This window comes from Phalaenopsis equestris, unplaced genomic scaffold, assembly GCF_001263595.1.
Source record: "Phalaenopsis equestris unplaced genomic scaffold, ASM126359v1 Scaffold000878, whole genome shotgun sequence".
Lineage (NCBI taxonomy): Eukaryota > Viridiplantae > Streptophyta > Magnoliopsida > Asparagales > Orchidaceae > Phalaenopsis > Phalaenopsis equestris.
Window position 1 is genome coordinate 1,756,544 of NW_018165318.1, and position 12,290 is coordinate 1,768,833.

The following is a 12,290-nucleotide window of genomic DNA, read 5'->3' on the forward strand; positions in this document are numbered from 1 at the left end:
GATTTGTGTTAGAAATTTATTGAGTTGTTGAGGAAGGGGACTGAGAAGGATCGGGATGCCGCCATTCAGTGCCTTCGTCTGGCTCTTGCTCCTTGCGCCCTCGATGCGTACCCGGTAATTTATGCCCTGCTTTGAGACTGATTTCTTTCTTTTGTTGTGTGTTTTGATATGTGATTTTTGTATGCTTGCGGCTTGATAATTCTCTTTTTTGGCTGGTCTGCTATCTCGAAGCTCGTAGTAAGTTTGATTGTGTTACCGTTTTTGGCGTTTTTCATGTTTTTTTGGCAAAATGTCAATGCTTGGCACGGGAAGCAGAGCAAAACAGTAAGAAAATTAAACAAACAATAACAATTCTAATTGGAGGAGAATCACCGTTCAGACGTTTATGGGCTTCTTGCAGCTGGTATTAAAAATCTTCGAGAGGCAATCTTCTATTCTATGCCTTTTTTGTTCATTATAATAATATAATTCTTAAAAGCATTAATCAGCAGCACTAGTATGAGTAGAGAGAAAAATAAAACACTGAAATGGTGAGTTTAAGCAGACAAATATAGCAGCTTAGAATAGCTTGGTTTTTGTTAACAGTTGTACAGTATAGGTATAAAACTGAAGTATTATAAACATAGAAATCTATTTAAAACAGTGCATATCATTCTCTATTTGACAACACCAATTATTACTATCAACTAAGTAGTAAATAATTGAAAAATAATCAAAGCAAATGGATAATTTTGAGTTGGGGCGAGCATTCGGTTGGTTTGGATGGTTGGTTTTCAAATTAGTTGATTGCAACATAAATTCAAAATCCAAAAAATCAAACCAATAAAAATTTTGATAAAATGAAATAGACCGAATCAAATTTTAGTTTGGTTTAAATGGTTTGGTAATGAAGAAACTGAAATTTAGTTGTTAGTTGGAGTTCAGTTATGAACAAACATCAAGAATTACATATCTTACACTATAATATCAATTTAATTTAATGAATCATCCATATAATTTCGAATTTTCGGTTTGTTCAGTTAAATGAAAATTAAAAGTGAATCAATAACCAAAAATTGAATATTGAGATTTTAAAAATAAAAAAGTGAAATACATTTTTGAAACCAAACCGAATCGACCAAACTTGTTTAGTTAGGTTTGTTTATTTATTTTAACCAAATAATGCGCACCCTAATTTTGAGAAGTATCATCATTCTTAATTCATAAATAAAATGAAGGGGAGTGAAGTTTTAAATGGAGGAATTTAACACCATAAGAAACTAATGCGATAGACTGTAGTATAAATTAAATTGAAATACATTTATATATCATGGTATTAAACCATGAGAAATTTGTAAATAAACCACAACAGGCATCTTCACATTAACCTTTTGTCGATCATGGAGGTTCAGGTCAAACACTCATTCATTTTCATAGATCATTTGGGGATGCATGTAATGTTTGCTTGTAGAAAAGTATATAAAAAAGTAAAAACTTCAAAAGGTATTCTTCAAGTACCTTTTCTACTATTTAGAAAGGAATATATGGGTAAACATGGCCGAAAAATTAGAGAACTCAGGCCAGTCTTATAGGGATAGATTGATAAATCAGAAGCATAAATCCTGATCTCATTTGTTTTTAAAATTATTGTTGGAGAATGAATGCTTTAGTGGAATGCAAAGAAGCAAAGGACAAGCCATCTACACCACTTCATCAAAAACAGAAATTAGTGGCAGTAAAAATTTTAATGTTTTCTTCAGTTCTCCTTATGAACATTTTAGAAGGGATTATTAGATAATAATAGTCATAAAATAAGAGAAGACAAATCGATAGATGGCTATAATAAATCCTTAACTTATTTATTATAAAAGTCATTGTTGGCTCATGAATGCAACATTTGGCTTTAGAGAAGCAAAAGGAGCAGCAGTCCAAGTGAATTTGTTACATTAGAAAGCAGAGTTAGTCAAAACTTTAAAAGATTTTCTTTAATTCCTTCTATGAACTTCTTGGAAGAGTTTAAATAGGTAATGGTTATTTTTAAAAAAGAGAAGTGTTCTTGGGCACCATTGTCATCATAGTCATCATTGTTCTGAAATCTAAGTTTATATAGATAGAGATGTATATGTTGGTATTTGAATCCTTAATTTTTAGGCCTTTTTGGCATAATGTTATAATTTGGGAATATATGTATTGGATGGTGTTGGGTTTTAGTGTCCTGATATCATATTTAGGCTTATATGTATTAGGTCCTTTCTTATGTCATATAACTCATGTAGGGATTTTATGTTATTATGATTGTTTGGTAGATATGATAATGCCCATAGATATAGTAATGATAATATGTGTGAGAATAGGTATGATAAATATGAAAGGCATGATGATGTGATATGATTGGCAGAAATGATAGGTGTGATAATAATTTTGGGTATAAAATTAGGCTTGGTAAAAATATAGTGGCAGAGTTGAATTTATAGACATGTTTACTAATTTTGTTCTTTCACTATGATAATTCCATAAATAATTGTAACTACTTAAGAATATAGAGAAGTTTTCTTGGACTTCCCCTGTTAGGTAGCCTATATTCCCTCTTCCTCTAATGTTACATTCTCATCGATTGTTGTACATCTTCACCGATTGTGTCCAGCGTAGAAAATTGTCACCTCTGAGCCGGATTGTGGTGATCTGGGCTGGATGATTTTCGGTGGTTCTAGAGGAGAGTGGTGCGGAAGCAGACGACAGGGTGGAGGGCTGAGCGGAGGTAGCAGAATCATTTGTATTTTCAGACATGATAGAAGAAAGGGAAGAAACGTTTTCTCACAGCTGAACAAAAAGAAGGCTAGGGTTTTTCAGGAATTTTATTCCTGCTCTGATACCATCAAAATATAAACAAAGAGAGGAAAATCTTTTCTTCATACTTTGATGCTTTAAAAGGTTCATCTACTTATAGGAATACCACCTCCTAAATAAAGAAATTACCTAATTGCTTATATCTTAAATAAGAAAATTACCTAATGGTTTACAACTATTTCCTATTATTACATAGGTAATTATGCAAGATTTATACAACTACACACTAAATTATAAAAAGAAAAAAAACATTAATGCTGTAAATCAAATTGAATTTTCAATTGTTTAATTGATAGAAGAAGATGAATTCTTAGCTTTCAAACTTGTTATATGTAATCTTTATCTATTGCATTAATTTGTAGCACTAGTAATCCAAGACTTGCATCATTTTGTCATGCCATCTATTTTAAATATGAAGTAGATCTTCACTAGCCATATCCGTCGGGCAGCCAAGCATCTTGCACGGGAAAAAGGAGGGTAATCAAGTTAAAATAAATTTGAAATCAGTAACTAAGATGTTTTTACTTTATTGATACAATATGTAAGCCTCATTGCGGATCGAGACAAGCCTGTAATCAGAATATAAAAAAATTCTTAAATTAAAAAATAGTTCTTAAATATATGTCTTAAATCATTGGTATTTATTACTTCGTTAATTATCATAAACTACAAAATAACATAATAAGATGATTATAAATATTAATATTAAATGTTAATCTAAAGTAAAAGTTTAAAATTTCTTAGAACAAAGAACACATGTTTGAATCATGTTCCAACCTAGCTCTATCCATGATCCAATGAGAATCAAACATAGTTCGAACATTTGAGAGCTCATGCTCTAACCTTGTACATGATTGAACATGGCTTGTTCGAACTATGTTTGAACCATGTTTGATCATGATTTAAACAATATTCAAATATGATTCAACACTTTTTCTAATAACGGTGAAGTTATATACTTTGATCACATCTTCTATAATATTGCTCAAGGCGCGCACACACTTTGAGACAAAGCCTCGAGGCACATTACATAGATAAAAAAAAGGTGTAGTTCTTCTTGGGACAATGAGGCACAAGCCTAGGCATTTTCGTATGCCTCATATTGAGGCATGCCTCGAGGCGTACACCTCTTAACATTTTTTAAAATCATGAATGTAATTAAGAAGGTTAGATGTGGCTGGTTGATGTGCTTGATATTTAAATTTATTTTCTCCATATTTATTTAAAGTCTGAAAATCTTTCTCTGACGTGGAGTTTATTTTTTTTATTTTTGTTCATTTAAAGTTGGTTACGTTTAGTTAATAATTCAACGTAGGCACCATGCTTCTAAGTCCAAATGTCAATAGTATTTACATGCAAAACTTGGTTTGGAGCTTGGAGATCAGGTTTATAGATTAATATTAGGAATGATATATCATACTGGAAACCCCTTATGTATCACAATTTCAAAATTTAATTGCCACATATTAATATTATTGAAGTTAAGTTGTTTGCCTAGAAATGTGTTCTAATGTTAAATTTCTTCCCCATAATAAGATAATTTGGAACCTGCTTTAGAAGTTACACTAATTTTTCTCGGTTTTAGGGAAGTGCTTATTATATCATTTCTCTGTTCTCGTGGTATAATTGATGCACAAATTATATTTTTATGAGATATTAATGTTAGCAGCAATGCATTGAATGAAACCCTGGTGGATACTTTGGATAATCATTTTTCATGTTCGTTTGATGTAGCTTGTACATTTAGAAAGGTTGTTTTGTATTTCTAAACTTTTCTGTATGAACGTTTTTATAGTTTGTTCAGACATCTTTTCTATGTTTTGAAGGAAGCATATGAAGAGTTCAAGCATGTTCTTTTGGCATTGATCTTTGACAAAGAAGACCAGTCTTCTCCTGTTGCAAACGAGGTAAGGAGGTTTTGCCAGCTTTAATTGAGCAGAATTGTAGTGGCAGTAATTTGGCAGAGCTGCTACAACATGATCCAGCCCATTTATTACTTTAAATTTTAAGATTTTTTAAGGAGCTAATTGCCAAAATAGTACCCTGACTATTTATAATATGGGGTCATTTTTTGCCGCAGAGTCTATAAAAGTGTCAAATTAGTCCTCAAATTCTTTGAACATGAGCAAAAATAGTCCACAGGGAGGACAATTTTTACCCACATTAAAAGAGTCTAAGGACTAAAATGGTATTTTTATCGACTCTGTGACTAAAATGGCCCCTAGAAAGAGTCAGTCGGCCATTTTGACACTTTTCTCTTCAAATAAATATTTTTATTTCTTTATTTTTTTTTAATTTGTTTTCTATCTAGTAGATGTAACATACTCATAAACATGTACATCAAATTGACTGTATTTTGACAATTTGATATGGAGTAATAATGCAAGTTATCTTGTTTTAGGCCGTAACAATAAAAAAAGTCTAACATGATATAAAAATACAAAGTGGAATCTCCAACCACACACTCACATGATATGATCCGACTTAGAAATCGGTATGAATTTTCACAGAAATTAGGGCAAAGCAAATATTTTTGTTTAATAATCCAAACAAGTCAATTCGAATACAAAGATAAACACCTACAATTTGAGAAGTAGATTTTTACAATTCAAGTGGTAGGAAATATCTCCCAAATTCCAAACCTAAGACTCGCGACAACAATCTCAAACATAAACCTAACACTAAACATAATAAGCTTATTTATACCCAACAACTATAATAATAAAAGATTAACTTGCCCACAGTCGTACAAAAAACCAAATTGTTCTTAAGCTAGACACCGACGTAACAATACTCTCCACAAAAGATATCTTGTTATCAGGTGGAAAAAAGTGGGAGCGTTCCTTCTTTATCACAGCTGTCTCTTTTTCTTCATCCTTACCTCTTCATCATGCACTATGAGAACTTGTATTTTTTGGTCCTTGCAACGATATCTTTGAGTAAACTTCTCATGGCACACTTTTCTTGAATCTCTGTCTTTGTAAGACTATTGATTGTCGCTATCGGTCGTGGCCATCATTCCAGTTACGTACAACCTCTCTCTGGATTTTCACTGTCTGAGCTTTTAGTATCGTCGTGGTTGTAGCAGTGTGGTACGACACTCCATTTATGTTGCTCCTGGTGGCCTCCTCCATCTGGTTTTTGTCCTCTACCATCTGAGCTAGCTCAATCATTTCCCCCAATCACCACAGTCTCAATTGTCAAAGTGCTCCTCTTATGTCAAGCTTTAGGCTTTTCATGAAATTCGTCTCCAATCCTTCTTCAAAAATCTCTCTCAACCGTCCCAAATAGCTCGAATCTCTTCTTATATTTCGTGACAGTCCCTTCCTGATCTAAGACAAAATTGCACGTGTAGGTCTCATTCCTGAATGACTCAGAAACGTTTGAAGTTCCAACTAACAATTCTTAAATTCCTCTCACAAACTGACCGGATATTTAGCCTCCTTCCACCTAAAGTAGGATAGGTCTTTTCCCTCCAAATATAACCCTGTAGTCATGTGTTTCTCCTCTCCATCGAGCACATTAACTATGAAGTATCGCTCCACTCGATACACCCAGCCATTTGCGTCTTCCTTCTCGATGATCGAGATTTTTAACTTTTTAACCCCAACATCAGTACCCTAAATTCTTCTCCCTTCGCTGTTTCCCCCCTTGTATCGAGAGTAAAACTGCCTTCGATCATAGCTATATCCCCTCCATACTTCTCTTCATTCTTCTTCATGCTCCTATATACCTCTTACGTAATCTCTTCTCCATGTTTCAACCCAATTGATTTCATAAAAAATCTCTAATCCACCCTCAATCAAAGCCCTAGTAGGGGTTTCTTGATGTAGGATGCTTTCCTGTTCATAATTCTCTCGTTCGATCTCCCTTCTTTTTGGTCTGGCCATGGAATCTTTGATTAATCCTTGGTTGGGATTTGCAAATTGAGCCACCAGTGGGATGTTGGATTGCATCTTGATAAACCTCTTGAGTACCTTCTCCAAGCTCTCGGATCAGCTCTCAAATCGATTTTCCATGGAGGAAAATTTTCCTTCTATAGTGGAGAACTTTTCCTCAATCCTCGATTTGATTTGACTCATCTCTTCCTCGAACTATTTAACTAAATCGTCTACTTTTTTTGGCTGTCATTCTTTCCTATCGTTTTCAAAACATATATGCCACAATCACATATCTGAAAATCGATTTGAATCTTGAGGCTTTCTAACAAGCTTAACTCATCATTTTTCACGAGAAATGAGATATCTTGCCCTCCCAACAAGCTCTTATTGTGACTATATTGCTCCCAGCCAGCTTTATCGCGTTTTATTGTAGTTATCACCCTCATGTACGCCCATCAGAATAGGTCATGAAGGTGTTTCATGTGCCTCACAATCTCGTTGGCCTTCCCTATACCCCACGATCTCATCGACCTTCCCCACAAGCATCAATTACGACTGCCTTCTCTGTGCCCCATGATCTCGTTGGTCTTCCTCGCAAGCACCAATTGCGATTGCTTCGCGCGGATGGAGTGGGAGGGTCTTTTTAATCCGTGATTCCGTTGTTTGCCTACTCCACTGAATCAAAGTTTCTTTGGAAGTCGCAAGACCATTGTTGCCTTCTTTGTATTCCCGAAGTCGCTTCCCTGCTAGCCCGATCGCACTCATATCCAAAGTTCTGCGTGATCCTTTTCCTTCCTCCAAGAGTTGCGATCCTTTTTTGTGAGCAGATAATCTACTTTTATTTCTAGATTCCTAGTTTGACACTCTGATACCAATTTGATATGATCCGATGTAGAAATCAGCATAGATTTCCACATAAATTAGGGTAAAGCAGATATTTTTCTTTAAAAATCCAAACAACTTAATACAAATACAAAAACAAACTTTACACTTCGAGAAGTATGCGATCTCTCCCAATTCCTACAATTTGAGAGGTATAAAATCTCTCACAAATTCTAAACCTAAGATTCACTACAACAATCTCATGCGTAAACCTAACCCTAAACACAATAAGCCTATTTATACCCAACAACAATAATAATAAAAGACTAACGTGCACACAAATGACCAAATTGCCCTGAGGCGAGACAACGACGTAGCATCACACTCATGCGCACACAAGCAAGTGAGCCTACCTTTTATTGAATTTTCGTTGCATCAATAAAGTGGAATGCTTATTTATGTTGCTTTATATGCTGAACGTATGATTTTGATAGATAGTTTATTTTTCACACACAAACAATAATAATTTTTAGATGACGATTGTTGCGTGTTACTTATTTGAGTTTAGTTAGTTTTCTATGGATTGACTTGCTTTTATAGAAAATAGTTTACTCTGTTCACTTGGCTTACAACTTAACCGAGTGAAGTGTTAAAATAGTCCCCTACTATTTAGATGGCGCCATTTTAGTTCTAGCTTTTATAAAAGTGCTAAATTAGTCCCCAAACTGTTATAATGAGAGCTAAAATAGTGCTCATTGTGGACTATTTTCCCATATTAAAAGAGTCAGGTGATTAAATTGGCACTTTTATAAATTTTGGGATTAGCACTTCTCTCTAACTTAACCATTGGATTAAGACTTTCATGAATAAAATTTACTAGGTAGTGTTGAAAATTATTTCCTATGAATGCTATATGGAAGGTTGTTGGTTGCTTATGTGGTAGTTAAATATTGATTTATTGTTTTTTGAATTTCATGTGTTCATGGTGGAGTGTTTGGTTATTTTGAAAGAAGCTTATTTTAATTTACTAAAGGACAATCACTTTATAAACATTGCCAACAGAAAATTGTGATTGATATTTGAACTTTATCTTATGTGTAAATTTTAGGCTGCAAACAAACCAAGTTGAGCTAATTAAGAATATTATTTTCTTGTTAAGTCGTTGTTTGACTAGACTTGATCATGAAACATCATCATTTTATGGTGGAATTGACCGTAAATTTGGGTAATGATGTGGATAAAATTTTTTAGAGTAAAAGCCCAAGATAGTCCCCCGACTATTAAGAAGTGTCTAATTTAGTTATAGAGTTTTATAATGCTCCAATTTTGTCCTAAACTATTAACAATTGCTTCAAATCGATCCTAAGTCATATTTTTCATTAAATTTAACAATGGTCAACATGAATTGAAAGGTATTTTCAATTTTTATGTAATTATTCAAAATTTAAATGGTTTCTATATAAAATTCTTTTGAAAAATTATAAGTTTTAGTTTGTATTGATAAATCTCTTCACAAGAGTCATCACTATTTTTCACATGATTTTTTTTTGTTGGATCATCGTTTGAACTAAGATATAGCTTGACATTTTAAATCAAATAAAATAACTTTTTTTTTCTCACTCAATCCCTTCCCAACAAATTAGCAGGGAAGAATTTTTTTTATTTTAATATTAGACAGTATATATATATATTGTAAAATATTTGTGCAAGAACATAAGTGGTTTCCCATCGATCACATAATTTTATCATTCACATGCATAATATTCTGAACGTAAAATAAATGCATTCATTAGTTTTTCAAGTTAACTTTAACTATTTAAAACACATTCTCTAATAAATAATATTAAAATTAAAAATTCAATTGAAATCGAGTAATTCATATAATTTCAGACTGAGTGTGCTCTTATTTCTTAATTCTTAATTATTTAAAATTTTTTATATGACAAAAACTGTTAATTGTTGTAAAGAGATTTATTAATGCAAATAAAAAAAAATTATAAATTTTCAACAACAAATAAAAAAGAGATTTAAATACAAATCCCATAAATTTTGAATATTTATATAAAAAAATAAAAATATCCTTCAATTCATGTAGGCCACCGTTAAATTTAACAGATTATGACCAATTTGGAAAAGTTTTATTAGTCAGGGATTAAATTGGAGCATTATAGAACTCTTGGACTAAATTGAACACTTATTACTATTTTGGGCTTTTACTCAAATTTTTTCTTTTCAAGCTATGGCATGTTTGCTTTACAGAAATTATTTGGGCAGCTAATGTGCATTGGATAAACTTCGAGTGACAGAGAAAGATTTGCAGGGAACCCACCTCTAATTGAGCAGATATGAAAAAGCTTCATGTGAAAAAAATATCTTCCACCACATAAAATTCTCAATTAGATGAATTAATTTATTTAAATAATTTACAAGCTCTGTAGCTGAATACATGAATAAATTTGAAGAGTTATCCATTCATTTTAAAATGATGGAAGATGTAAAAATAAAATTTAATGATTTTGGTAGCTTTAGGAGTTGATATCCAGATTATAATTGTTCTCAAATTACCCAAGAATTTTACAGTGGAATGGGTTTTTACAAGCTGGAAAAATCCGGTAAAATTGCTTTTGATGGGGTAATACTACTGGGGAGAGGGAATAGAAAAGAGAAATCTATTCTATGGAAAGCACTTCTGGTTCTATATTAACATGATGAAGTTGTTTAGAATACTTGAAGAAATCACGCACATGAATGGCTAAACAATAATAATGGCAATTTTTAAGATGAGAAAGATTTCAAGTAAGCTTGTGAGCATTATGACATGCATTAGCTGGATGAGGATATTAGTAATGCTGAGTAAACTTCGGGTGGTTATCTTTTAAACTTCATGCAATGTGCATAGCTACACCTAAAATTTAGAGGGTCTGGAGAATAAATTTAAAAATTCAAACCTATTATAGGAGTGGAAGGAAAACCCACGAACTTATTATTACTAGTGGGCTGGCACGAATGATAATTGCTGAGTCAGCTTTAGGATGCAGAAAACTTAAATCGGAATATCCTCTTTTGCCTTGCAAAGTTATCTAGATAGAGAAATCTTTTTCCTCTATTGATAATGATGTCTCATGCCTGTGCAACTAAGTAGACTTATGACATTTTTCAAGTTGTTTTTCATACAGATGTTGCAAATTTTATTGGGTCATTCATTTTTTTTTTCATATTTATAGCTAAAAAGTTTAGCAAGTCTAGTGCTTATATTCTCAAACATAATGTGTAAGTTATCATCTTAAAACTTGTCAAACTTAAGGGCTCTTCAATACACTATACTTAGGATTTTAGGAGTCGTAAAGAAGAACGAAACCTTTTTATTTAAATTGGTATGCATGGGAAAGAGAGGCGGAAAGAGAGGTAGCCTGGCTTCAGTGGCCTTGGAAATCAAGTAGGGTGGTGTTAATTCTATGGGTTTCTGATGCAAAGCAATAAGTGGCGGCATAAATCTAATTTGGACTGGTGGAAGTTTCTAGCAGTTGCGGGTTCACGGAAATGATAAAGGCATCTGGCTTACTTGCTAGTTTTTTTTATTTGTTCAATTTAGTCTCTTTTTGTTGTGTGGTGGAGGTGCGCATGTGCGTGTATTCCTTGCTGATGATTTTGTCTTGCGGTTGTTTAGCTGTGGTCGTGAATGTTTGAATTTGGTCAGACCCTTTAATATGGCGTCTGACAAATTGCATCTGTTTGTCATCATAAAATACAAGTTTAGGCATGTGCTTGATATTCTTAGAGTATGAATAACACTTCTATATCCATATTTTCTGATTAATCGACTATTTTATTGAAGTTGGTGGCTTTGAGAGTTTAAAATATATTGTATTAAATGTTCCAGTGGTCCGAAAGGAGAAGATATGATCTTGCTGGATTGTTGTCATCTATACTAAGGTTTCAATTACATGCTTATGATCCAATTTTTTTGTTAACATTGAGGTATCTTATAAGGTAATTATTTTCTCATACTATTTGAATTTGATATACAATTATTTTTAATTTTGAATAATTTCAAGTACTAATTACCTGTGCTCAATAAAATGCAGCATCCATAAAGTATTTTGTCGTGACCGAGGCATTTCATCTCCTATCACAGATCTTACTGAGAGGCTGCTCTTTGAGGAGCGTGATCCTCCTGCCGTTCCACAGGAGAGTTTGTTTGAAGCACCACCATTTGATGAGGTAGAAGTTCTACTTATTTTTTACAATTTCAGGATTGCTTCTTGCTGTTTAGGTCTTTGATTGGTGTAAATTCAGGTTGATATTCAAGCCCTAGTACATGCTGTGGAATTAACAAGACAGGGTGCCGTTGATAGCCTGAGATTTGCCAAGGGGGATCTCATTCAAGCATTTCAGGTCGTTATTATGTTCATGTGCTTGTGAGAGCCTTAATATATGATTCTTTTCAGCATTATTTATAGAGATGCAAACATCACATTTATTGCAGCATGTAACACTGCAGGACCACTTGGATGATTCTCTGTTGTTTTCTGGTCTCTCCACTTCCCCTCTTTACCTCTACACTATTTCAAAAGGAATGGCCGTAGGCTATTATACGAGCCCATACCATCCCTCATGCGCCTAAGAACTCAAGTATCACACCCTACATTTAGGGGGAATCGAACCCCAGACCAGAGGGGACTTACAACCGGCAAGCAGATGTCCGACCAACTGATCTGAGTACGCGGCGCTTGAATGCAGCTGTATATATATATATATATA

General features: G+C 33.4%; 1 protein-coding gene across 1 annotated transcript in view; it reads left to right on the forward strand.

Moving 5' to 3' along the window:
* The window catches only part of LOC110032108, a 38,327-nt gene that overhangs the window by 461 nt on the left and 25,576 nt on the right, over nt 1–12,290 (forward strand). The window contains exons 2-6 of the mRNA XM_020735624.1: nt 13–114; nt 4,653–4,733; nt 11,410–11,519; nt 11,615–11,750; nt 11,826–11,924. Of these exons, the coding sequence (XP_020591283.1) occupies nt 13–114; nt 4,653–4,733; nt 11,410–11,519; nt 11,615–11,750; nt 11,826–11,924 (528 nt within the window). The remainder of the gene's footprint in view (nt 1–12; nt 115–4,652; nt 4,734–11,409; nt 11,520–11,614; nt 11,751–11,825; nt 11,925–12,290) is intronic.